The sequence below is a fragment of the Anneissia japonica genome, unplaced genomic scaffold, assembly GCF_011630105.1.
Source record: "Anneissia japonica isolate Jap-2015-1 unplaced genomic scaffold, ASM1163010v1 scaffold483_len1788099_cov177, whole genome shotgun sequence".
NCBI classification, from domain to species: domain Eukaryota; kingdom Metazoa; phylum Echinodermata; class Crinoidea; order Comatulida; family Comatulidae; genus Anneissia; species Anneissia japonica.
The window spans coordinates 720,954-733,810 of record NW_022682587.1 but is presented as its reverse complement, the minus strand read 5'-3'; the positions used below and the strand labels follow the sequence as shown (position 1 = coordinate 733,810).

The 12,857-nt window shown below is 36.9% G+C and overlaps 2 protein-coding genes and 1 long non-coding RNA gene across 5 annotated transcripts in view; 2 read left to right on the top strand and 1 right to left on the bottom strand.

The window, feature by feature from the left end:
• The window catches only part of LOC117101646, a 9,598-nt gene extending 4,578 nt beyond the window's left edge, over window positions 1–5,020 (top strand). For all 3 annotated transcript variants that reach the window (XM_033241706.1, XM_033241779.1, XM_033241857.1), the window contains exon 3: window positions 799–5,020. In XM_033241706.1, coding sequence (XP_033097597.1) covers window positions 799–3,988 — 3,190 coding nt within the window. In that variant the 3' untranslated portion in view covers window positions 3,989–5,020. The remainder of the gene's footprint in view (window positions 1–798) is intronic.
• Window positions 5,021–7,300: 2,280 nt separating this feature from the next.
• The window catches only part of LOC117111468, a gene marked incomplete in the record, with an annotated part of 16,556 nt that continues 10,999 nt past the window's right edge, over window positions 7,301–12,857 (top strand). Inside the window, 2 exon segments of the mRNA XM_033254754.1 lie at window positions 7,301–7,871; window positions 12,045–12,201. Of these exon segments, the coding sequence (XP_033110645.1) occupies window positions 7,629–7,871; window positions 12,045–12,201 (400 nt within the window).
• On the bottom strand, window positions 9,630–11,980 carry LOC117101838. Its single transcript, XR_004444330.1, has 3 exons — window positions 11,858–11,980; window positions 10,591–10,821; window positions 9,630–10,145 (listed from the first exon to the last, which is right to left on the bottom strand). It is a non-coding gene; the product is annotated as an uncharacterized LOC117101838 (long non-coding RNA).

Here is a 12,857-nt window from a genome sequence, read left to right as displayed (position 1 = left end):
GTATATGTATATATATATATATATATATATGTGTGTATACATTTATGTATGTGTATATATGTGTATATGTATATATATATATATATGTATATATATATTATATATATATATGTGTGTGTGTGTGTGTGTGGGTGTGTATGTCTGTATATATGTGCTACATTATATTATATCTCTGACAGTTGTAGGGTTGTATATATATATATGTATATTTATGTATATGTATATATAAAATGAATACGAATGCACAAAGTAGAGTCGTATACGTTGATAATAGACATAAAACAATCAGTGTTTAATGGACATAAAACAATTTTTTATTTCGAATATTTCGAGCACGCCTGTGCTCTTCCTCAGCGATAACACAACATAACATTTAATATTATCAAGACATACGTGGAACCTACAAACATTATGTATGTATGTAATATATATATATATATATATATATATACATATATATATATACATATATATATATATATATATATATATATATATAATATTACTAATTTAAAATTTCAACATTTTTCTGACTTTCGGGTATAGGAACTTGTTCCTCCTTTGTTCTGACCCCCTCTTATTTCTTTTGTATAGGCCTATATGTAAATGTGGAGGAAATAAATATATTATATTATTATTAAATGAAAATTGTTTCAGCAAATAATATAAACTGTATTTTACATGTTCTAGATTCAGGTTCGCATGCCCAGTAAATTTTTGTAATACAGGTGTACACGTTTTTTTATTTAGTTAGTTAATTATAAAACATTAACGTTGTTTTTTTTTTTCTATCCTCAGGTGCCAAGGGAAAAACTCCAGTGGCGAAGACCCCTGTGACTTCATAATTGTTGGTGCTGGTACGACTAGTTTATCTCTAGCAGGAAAATTAGCCGAAGTACCTCACTGGAAGATATGTGTTTTTGAACGAGGACCAGAGGAATATGGAATGAGCGAGTGGTACACGGGCTCGTATAAATTTACAACTCCTCACGATCCATTTTGGCTGACACAACCGGCTTTAGGTACCAACATAGGGTCGTCTTCAAAACCGTATAATAAGATAAAGGATGCTCGGCATATCTACATCCCCCGGTTCCGGGGACGCGGAGGAACCTCTCGTGTATACGGAGCTATAGCCAGAAGAGCAAGTCCTGCGGTGCTTAACTTATGGCCAGACGGCTGGAAGCACGACCAATTTTCAAAGTATTACAAGCAAATAGAAGATCATTACTGTCACTACGACTCTGTGGAAGCCACCGGAATATCTCCAGAAGATTGTGAGGAATGGCATGGCAAAGGAGGTGCAATGCAGCTAAACAGTCAGATTGAAGAAGCATTCAGAAAATTTCCCAGAGAAATGAAATACTTATGTGAGGATGAAACAAAACCATGGAAAGGATACGCAGCTGACTACAACGGCCCAAAGGAAGACAGAATAAGCTGCAGTGTATTTCAACAATACAAGCTGCGAATAGAAAACAAACACCCGACTGAGGCAGCCCGTCGCAACCGCACGTCCAAGACAGGTCGTGGAAGCAGCTACACGGGTTATTACCAGTACACTGAAAATAAGCCATATATGTATACCTCTTCCACAGTAACTAAGATCTTGTTTGAGAATGGTAAAGCTGTTGGCGTTGCATATCTTGATGTAAACACGAATTCAGTTCGTACACGACTTGCCAAGAAAGAGGTGATTGTAGGTGCTGGCTCATTTGATACACCTCATTTATTACAAGTAAGTGGGGTAGGTCCAAGGGATTTGCTGAAGAAGATCGGTGTAGATGAAGTTGCTGACAATCAACATGTGGGTCAACACTTATGGGATCATATATCAGTGCCGTATGTACTCAAACTTAGGAGTGATTCTGATTCGTTTTGCTGCATGACTAACGAAACTGATGTGCCAACCGTTAACATCGATGGCACAATACATAAAACAGAAGACCTCGATAGAATCAACGGACCATTTTCTTGGATCATTCATTACAGATCGAACATTGAACGAACGCCGCAGGAAATGAGTGACATACAGCTCTATGTAATGGGTAACTCCAAGCTGTTTGACGAGGTAGGCCCATTGTGTACCTCTGACACTCCTCATTCCGGTCAAAATGAGTACAGTTATCAGGGTGAGTTTCTTCAAGAGGAAAACACTAATGACGACAGCCCTAACGAAGGTACCATTCGTATTATTGACCAGTGGCCAGAATACCGTGGTTCTATTAATGCTACTACACCAAATATATTTGATAAACCTCGTCTAGAGTATGGCTGGAACTACACTCTAAATGGCGAACCTTCACCTGAATTTCAGAAAGTGTCACAGTTAGTTCGAGATCAGGTGAGGCTTCTACGGGACATGTTCTTTGGTGAGAATGTCAGACCTAGCTTAGGTGAACTGGTCTTAGATGAAGTTACACCAGGACTGAATTTGAAAACAGATGAAGAGTTAGATGCCTGGATGAGAGGTATGCTTGTTTCAGCGTTGCATCCAGTAGGTACATGCAAAATGCCAGAATGTGTAGATGAGTTTTTACAGGTTAGAGGTGTTTCCAATTTAAGGGTTTGTGATGCTTCAGCGTTTGCTACACAAATCGATGGTAATCCATCCGCTACACTCTTTGCTATGGCTGAAAAACTGGCTGAAATGCTTAAATTTCAACATCTCAAGTATATAAACGTAGCAGTCAGAAATGAATTATCAATCTCAGTTCATGAAGACATCCCGATGATCCCTAGTACTGCCATAAAAGAGATGATTCAGTCAACCACTAAGTGCATTGATACTACAGTTTCGGTTAAGTGGCAGCCAACAGGTAAAGGGTCATCTGCTATAATCATCAATGTGTCTCTGATATGTAGTGAGAGATTCAACGAACGCGATATTGCAGACCAAGTAGCTGAAAAGACACTTAGTTTAATTGCTGATGGATGTGGTGTACAAGACTATCCGCCATTTGACAGAGCAGAAGCTACTCTACCATCAGATAGACCGACACCAAAACATAGAGCATCACCCTATGTCTTTATTGTATGGTGCCAGTCCTTCAAAAATGTATCGCCAGACAAATTGTGGGAAAATGCCGGTAAGTGGAATGGAGATAATGGCAGGCAGCCAGGCTCAACCAACCGATTTAAACTCAACTGTCAGCCTGAGGCAACTTCAATACTAAAGTATGTGAATGACACCGCTAGAGAACTGATTTATGTGGAACCAGAATTGCCCTTGCCAGTAACCAACTATATTTCAACAAAAAAAGTTGTCACCAGAGAATCTGGTAGTTCATCTGTCTTTTTTCGAACTGGATCGATGATTTCAGATTCTGATGAAAGCTGGTACGATGTAGCCTCATACTTACTTGAAGATGTGTACCAAAGCTCTGGCCGCCGATTATCTCGACAATATCCCCCACTCAGTAATCAAGTAGGTTGGTGGACTGAACTATCAGATGGACTTTTATATTATGAAACGACAGGAATTCGTACAAATGAACAGGTAGCTTCGTTCGACCTTGATGGCACTATTATCAAAACCAAGAGTGGTAATACATTCCCAGAAGACGAAAATGACTGGATCTTTACATCTTCTAATGTCAAATCCATTATTCAACTAAATAACAAAGACCACATCAACAACGTAATCATGAGCAATCAGAATGGCATTGGTACCGGCTCCCAGGATAAGGAAGAATGGATGGATAAAATCGAGAAAATCACCGCGGAACTCGGAGTTCCTATGTATGTGCTGGCTGCTACGGAGAAGAACAAGTATCGCAAACCTAATGTGGGAATGTGGGACTATTATAGCTGCACCTTGAATCAGTTTAAAACAATCGACAAAGATAAGTCTATATATGTAGGTGATGCTGCTGGGCGACCTGATGATTTCAGTGACAGCGATAAGAAGTTCGCAGAGAACATTGGCATTGCATTCAAAAATAATGATGAATATTTTGAGCCAGGCAATGGTCACAGTGAACTGTAAATGTATTTTGCTTACATGTTCTAATTGTATTAGTAATAGTTCTTTTTGCACCATTGTTTTAGTATGAACATAATTATAACACTGTTCTAGCTTCGGTTGATATCGTATTCTTAGATTCGCTTGTTTGATTCGCTTGCAGGGTACACCACACTATAGTATTTTCCAAAAGAATCATACATGTAATTTTAGTATTGTCACAGATGATATTTGTATAAAAGTCAGCAAATCAATCTCATAGATAAGCTACCGTAATTTTCACATAGGCTAATGAAAGGTGCATGAGAAACTATTAGCTGACCATACAATGAAACTTTTCAATTCTATAAAAATGTAGCACGTCATAATAGACTGGCTACGCCAACAGCCTAATTAATTTATTTAAAAAAAAGCAAGGAAAATTGCATCAGAAATTATAGTATTAAGATGCATATGTGAGAAATACTTATGATTGAGAACTTTGGTATTGCATTCAAAATTAAAAATGAATACTGTATTTTCAAGTCAGGCAGTGGTCACGATGAACTGTAAACGTATTTCAATTATTTGCATGTTCATTGTATTTTACAATAATTCCATTTGCACCATTGTTTTGGTATGAACATTAATTATAGCACGTAGCTGATTATTTTCTAGCTTCGGTTGATATATTTTTAGATTCGCTTGTAAGAATCGCTTGCAGGGTACACACCACACTGTAATCTTTTCCGAAAAACAAAACAAAAATCATACATGTAATGTTTATATTGTCAGATATTATTTGTATAAAAGTCCACAGATCTGTGGTACAGATAAGCTAACGAAAGATACATTTGTAAAGTTTTAGCTGACAATAAAGTGAAACTTTTAATATACTGTAGTACGTCATACACCAACGCCAACAGCCTAGATTTTTAAAAACAAGGAAACTTGGATCAGAAATGATAGTATTAAGATGCATGTGTGAGGAACATGGAGGATAATATTCAAGTACATGTAAAATATTACTATACGTTCTGTAGCAAATTAAAAAGTTCGTTTGACTTACAATGTAAACGCGATTTGTTATTTCTTTTGTAATTGTATCACGTTGTAGTACGGCCGTTACATGGCAAAACAACGTAACTTGAAATTTTCACTTTTGGAGTTATTTTTTGCATGTTTACAACTTGCAATAAATGTTCGTACCCTTTTGAAATTTTGCAATTTGCAATTTTAATTACAACCGTTTGTTTATTGCAAACTTATAAAGTTTGACATATTTTTGGATTTTGTCACGTTTTGGGCAATCACATGCATTATCTAGATTGTTCATACGTCGCTGTTATTGATTATTTGATTTTGCTTTGCAAACTCCATCTGCTTAAATTCCATACAATGCCAAACCAATGCAATATACTTACAGCCCAGGTGTGAATGCAAATAGTGAAACACAGCTATGTAGAATGTTAATAGGACGGAAGGCTCGGTTGCAGTAGGTACAGAGGATATTTTGTCATTCTTAACGAGTCCTACGAAACTCTTACCTACAACATTAGTTGGCGGTCCGTGGCCACTATTGATGCACAGTAGAGATTGCAGCTTTAGATTTCCGATCTTGTCCACGGGCCACCAACTAGTGTTTGTATTATGTGGCAGGTTTGTTGTTTTTATGGGTATATTCCATTTACCTATTAAAATATATATTGCTAATAAATATCTTTTGAGATTCAGCGGGCCACCATTGATGCACAGTAGAGATTGTATCTTTTCTGCTAAATGTCGTTGGCATGCATGGTTATTGCATGTTTGCACCTTGGCAATAAATTACTATTCTAAAATTTTGCAAGATTGTATATCTATAGAAATTGCGTTTATATGTACAATTTTAATTACAACCGTTTGTTTATTGCAAAGTTATTAGCGATATTCACGTTGTTTTGCTTTGGAACTCGGTATTGTATAAAGTGTGACATATTTTTGGATTTTACCACGTTTTGGGCAACATATGTATTTTCTAGTATTTTTTGTATTTTTGTTTTTTTTTTTTGTATTATAACCAGTTGATTTTCCCTTGCAAACCTCCATCAGCTTAAAACAATTTTTAAATCCCATTCCGAGGCAAAACAACGATTCTACATCGTAAATTCTACATAAACCGTTTTGCCCCATAATCTTGCAGTTTTACCACTGAAATTCACTAGTTTTTAAGTTAGTTGGTGGTGCTACTCCCACAACGACTCACTAAGGAGACCTGAAATTTTCACAGGTAAATCAGAAGTGTTTAATATGCTTCCAAATTATATTATCTCAAAATCGACGTTGTTTTGCATCGGGATGGTCGAGTTGTCATTCGTGAAATAGTTCAACTACAATAACTCACTTTGGACACCCGTATTAAGGTGACACCATTTCGGCCACAAAACGCGGAGAAGTATATCACTGTAGCCAACCCCCAATCGGGCGACATTCCTATTAAGGGGACAATTTTTTTTGCCCAAGGTTTCCACAACATTGGGGAGCACTATACTTATATTATTTTTCTTGTTGCGTTTAAAAAACAATAGTCTGACGTTTATAATTCGTTTTGGCGTTGGTAGCAAAGAATAACAAGCCCTATGCATAATGGTTTGAAAGAGATTTTTGTAGACAAAGAGAGGTAGATAGTGAAAGGACAAAGATATATAGAAACATAATTTTTAATGAAAGCAAGGAAAAATAAGTTGAATGAGAATATTGAAAATAGAATTATGTGAGAATAACAAATAAAACGAAAAAAGTGAGAGGTGATGTTTACAGCAATAAAAATGATATCTCCACAGATATCGATTAATATCGATTAAAGAATTATAGTGTACACAATTTTACCTCCTGAGAAGATAAGGGCTATAGTTTCAAGGCGTAAAATGTACCTGCTGGCCTAAGAATATCTGTACGAAATTACCAGGGATTAATCAATTCAATAAATGCCTAAGCAGACAACTGGAAATAAAGATTGGTCAGAGGCCTAATTCTAGTGTTCGATTGACTTTACTCGCACCATTCATATTGGCTGGCGAATTAAATGTTAACTACTGGGATATAATACATGGTTTCCTCAATTGAAGAGAATCATTGATAAAAATTGTAGACTATATCAGTGGCGGATTCAAGGGGGCCCCAGCCGGGCCTGCCCATCCCCCCACTAATATTTACGATTTTGGATAGGGATATATCCCTCCATCTGTCAAAAGCCCTTCCTGGGCCCCTCTATTTCAAATTCCTAGATCCGCCACTGAATATTACGCATAAATTAATCTGTTGGTACTGGCATAGCCCTATACTACCGCAAACTCAATATCGACTGTTATAACCTTTGCTTAATTGGCCTACGTCATAAATTGTGCTTCTCTACAAAGATTTATTGAAGCGTGTAGCACCCATCGGTTTCTGCATATTCACTAGTTTCCGTGCTTTCTACGGTTTCCTGTTTCCTAGAATAAATATAATTTTATATTCACATGCTATTTGAATATATATAGGTAGCTATTTATGTGTTTCTGATCGTGTGTTTGAGACTAGTCCCGTTTCTTTGATTTTTTACACGGTGTATAAGCACAATCAATAAACTCCGATCCATTTAAAAAAGGAGCAGCAGTCGAGCCTGACAAGTTAACCAAACTCCAAGTTGTTTTGAGCACTCACGATGGGCAACAATTCCTCGAATCTTGCCCGCGAAAGGAGCAGGGCGGTGCCAGGTACTGTTAGCGGGGGGGTTGACCCATACATAGTACTAGCAAGACGGCGGGGAATCGATCCACCACGATTCAGTATCCCCTTACGCCTCGCAGATCACGTTGATAACCTCGCTTTGTACGATTACCCGTTTGAAAATCTGGTTTTTGCGGGAGGTGGGAACAGGCTTTTTGCATACACAGGTGCTTTGGAGGTAAGCTGGTTTTTCACATAGTAGATTCACGCTTATTAGTATTGTTTTAATCCATATATCATTATATTATAGTTGTGCAAAAAAAATCTCTGGGACATTTTAAGGTTGTTTTTTTTTTAAATTCAACTATCATTAATATGTAGAATTTTTGAGTAAACTAGTAGGAAACCAGGAAACATATGAAACAATTTGGTTCTCTTGATAGCAGACCTATTCCTAAGAATTATAATGACCCCTTTCTAGTTTTAAATCTCATTGTGTTTGCCGTAATAGAAAATGAATCCCGATTTGAAAAAAGCAAACACAGCATAACCACACCATTCATGTATTGTGTTATGTGTTTTAATACCTCCTTGGTTAAGCTGAATTTACGCTAGACACGATCAGGGCCTGTTTATACTTCAACGATAACGATAAAAAAGCTAAAAAGCGATTGGTTATATAGAAAACAAAAGAAATAAGAGAAGCTTTTACACTAGGACGATTCGATAACGATTTATCGTGTATACGATAACAAGATATTTTAACAAATCAAATCAGATGACGTCATAATCATGGAAAAACGATAAAATCGTTGCTACTTACTACGATTTTAATGTTTTCCATGATTATGACGTCATCTGATTTGATTTGTCCAAATTATTGTTATCGCATAACTGATAAATCGTTATCGAATATTTCTAGTGTAAAAACTTCTCTTATTTCTTTTATTTTCTATATGAACAATTGCTTTTTAGCTTTTTTTTTTATCGTTATCGTTATCGTTGAAATATAAACAAGCCTTAACGACATGACAACGATATATCATCGCATCTTTTATATTCTTCAAAACTGAGCGCAGTTTTATCGTGTCGTTGTCTTGTCGTTATCGTGTCTAGTGTAAATATAGCTTTACGGGAGTCATTGATACAGAAGGTTGGGACTACATCTAATTGAGTTCTCAGGGGACATTAGGGATGTCCTCAGGTAAATTCAATCCGTGTCACTCATTTAAAAATGGGTCTTGTCGTATACTTAATATGACAAATAATAATAATTGGTAAATTTGGTTCAACTTCATGCTTTAGCTGATCAATAAGTACTGTAGTACCTTTAATGTATAAAGCTGTATTCATATCAGATTCCTACCGGAATTCGGAAAGCGTTTTCGAAGCCCTGAACGCCAGCCTCTCTATATTCTTTCACACTGATTCGATTTTCTGATCACTTCTATAGACTTTCCGATCCGAAAATTTGGATTTTGTGTGACGTGTGAACGCACATTAACTCATATTCCGCCGTAAATTGTATTATATTTAGGTGAAGGAAAGAGAAAAGCGAAGGATTGGTGGAAAATTATTGTATGACTTAGTGTGTATTGTGTGTGTGATTTTTCCCCTAGGACCACAATCTAAAACATTTTTTAAATGATTGTGTCATCCTGGTTAAAGAGGTTAATAACTAAATTAATTAATTAATTAATTAATTATAAAAGAGCTATGTAGACCTACCCTAGTTAGGCTATATTACACTATAATGAGCGTCTACGAAATTAAAGCAACGTTCATGCGATAGTTTTACTGGTCTTCAGCTTTGGAAGGAGGAAAGACGTTTTCTATTTGTTCCATGCCTGCGAATTATAATGGTGTAACAACAGCTTTATAGAGTCAATTGATATTATAATTATGATATGTGGCTCATTTTGAGGACAAGTGTTGAAAAGTGATGAAAAGTGGCTTTTTTGTTATAAATGACATGCACAATTGGAGAGATTCACCTTTGTATTACAACTCAAAAGCACGTTATATTGGTTGGTATGTATGAATACCGCTTCGATTGACACTACTTTGGTAGCTGGTATGTTACATATTGCTCAGGACGTTACATTGTACAAATTCAACCGAGCATATCCTAATATAAATTGGTAAATATTAAGCCTTTGAGTCAAGTTAATTTAGTTGTAGGCCAAAGTTCACAATTGATTCACATAATCTAATATCGGACCTACGTTCTCTACCACCACGTTCTCTACCATCAAAAAAGTTCTATAACCAAGTAACTTTGTGAAACTTTGATTTGGAGGTTCAACTGCCAATAGTCATGATGACGATGCATACTTCAAAACAATGAGTCATCCTGATTTTTAAAATCATTTTATCAAGTGCACAGTAGCACATTGAAAATGAAAATGTAGAACAGTAACTCTTTTATCATGATGGAGGTGTAGAGTTGAAATTTCCCCTAACCAGTGTTTTCCCGAAGCCATTTGCATGTATTATTTGCAGGAACAATAGACTGCAACAGAATTTAAAATATAAGATATCATTCAGTCGTCATTACATTTCAAAGCAGGCATTTCGGAAAGACGGTTGTATTTTATTAATGTGATACCGTCCAAGCATAAGAATTACGAATTCCAATTGTTTCAATTCAGGTATTGAACAATAAAATATTGGCATGTAATGGAAGCTTGTTAATATGTATTTCACTTTAAATTGAAATAAGTAGTTAGGTTGACTCTTAAATACCGACATAACGAAGATATATTCATAATAATAATAATAATAATAATATATTTATTTCCTCAAATACAAGAAGCAAAGGAGGAGCATGTCAAATACTCTCAAATATTTTCTCGTGCAGCCTTAGTCCTACTGTTTGTTTTCCCATTCTCAAAGTGGGAGTTTCCTTCGACTTGTCAATTTCGATGGTGTCTTTGAACAAGCTTACATTACCTTACCTATCTGCTTCGCACCAAGTGGCGCTTAAGTCCTCAACAGATTCCTCCATCTGTTCTTATCAGCTGCCGCAGATGTTGTTCTTCCCCATGGGTCCATCCTGCTCTATTTTTTCTTTTTCTGTTGTCCGCCGCCATGTTGTCTTAGGCCTTGCATTCATTTTCTTTCCTTCGGGTGCCCATGTCATAGCAATGTTGCAGTCATTTCTGTGGTCCTGTCTCATAGTTACCAACCTGAGAGATTTGAAATGCGTGAGTGACTATACCAGTTGGCTGGGGGGGGGGGGCCCAAGCGGCAGGGGAACCTCAAGTTACTGCATCACCGTTTTTATAGTTTTAATACAACCAATTTCTTCTAATTTTAAATACATTTTCCCCTGATAAGATAGTATAATACATACTCCAAGTATCGAAATGCACGCCATCGTATCGGGATTCAATATTTCGACATTTATGTCATCATCGGGAATGATGATTATTGGATAGTATATGGGGACGTAGATAACCTGGAGGTCGTGGTTTCGATTCCCACACGAGCCAAGTTTTTTTTTTTCTTTTTTTTTTCTTCACTCCTATGATATTTCCTAAGGCAAACTCACATCTTAATAGCATTTGTAGTAATTTCCATCTGCTTAGATAATCTGGAGGTCGTGTGTTCGATTCCCACACCAACCATTTTTTTTTTAAATTTTTCTATTGGGTAGTAATTGCTGATATCTAATTTGAATATTTTCAATTCCTGATGACATAATTAATGTCAAAATATTGAATACCGACGCGTGCATTTCCATACTTGGAGTACGGTATGTATTATACTATCTTATCTGGGATTAATCAGTGGACCTTTCGGTTTTTTCCCCTGAAATTGTGATAAATCGTTATCACGCATAGACTTGTGTTAAATGCGTGACAAATTTAGGATCACGCATGTGTTTCTGCAAAATGCGAGTTTTACCAAAATTACTTTGAAATGCGGTACCGTCCCGCACGATGCGAGACGGGTAACTATGCTGTCTTTGAGCAAGGCGCTTGATATATTTTGCTTCTCTCAACCCATGAGAACAAATCGGTACCTGGTTGAATTGCCCGCTACTAACCAACGACAGAATACTCCAGTGAACCAAATGACAAGAGATATAAACGTCAAAAGAAACGGCACTCTATAAACGCTCATTTAAACACACTCAGGGTTTCGCAATTTAATTATGTAGTCCAGGCGCCACACTAGAAATTTGCTTAGCTCGAGTGGTCTAAAGTCACCTCATTTTACCTTATTTTGTCAGCTAAACCTTCATCAAACCATCAATTCTCTCCCGCATTCGGTCACACCCCCACTAGTCCCATCCATGTCAATACTTCTCGATACGCCACTGGCGTAAACGCAGACATAATCTACACAGAACGGTATTGTAAGATCATTAAACATTAAAATTGGATTGTTTGGTATTGTCATTTAGGTTTTGCATGAAACTGGAATTCTAAAGAATATCAAGAGGTTTGCTGGAACAAGCTTGGGAGCCCTAACAGCATGCTTTGCAGCGCTGGGTGTCGGCCCAAGAGAAATTGTTGTCGAAGTGGAAAAAGTTCGCAGAGATATTAGAAAGATGCTGAAAGGTAGATTACATAGGTCTACAATATTTTGTATACATGTCATGTATAAGGGCTTGCACAATTAAGCCGGGCACTCATCGCGCCCAATCGTCGTCGACAGACGCGATTTTATTGAAAACGCAACCCCACGACGCGCGCGCAACGGACTGTCTGTGCAGACTACCACCGACAATCAGCAAACGGCGACACGCCGTCTAGCACTCACGCGGGGGCCGGAGAGTTGGATTCGTCGACCAACGGTCGTACGACGCATTGAGTTCCCGGCTTTTGACATAATTGTTGCCTAATATTTTTAACATTCATTTAAAAATTGGGACATGAACAAATGACATTTCAATAACACTAATCAATAGTGTTTTCATACGTGCTCACTTAAAGTAAAAACTTTAAACTGATTAAGTTACCAAGTTCCAAAGAACACAATCGAAACTATCTTCCGCAGGAACAGGTAGTCCAGACAACAAACCTCTCCTTGTTACACGTCTTCATTTAAAACTTTCCAATGTCCTTATACAATAATAGAACGGCCCATAATGAATACGTCTATGCATTTCCCCTCAAGTCCATTACCATCATAGGTAATTCGTTAAAAAATGGCGTTGAATGAAATAATTGCGATGGTTAGCACCTCGGAACCTACAACATGTAATGTTATTCGA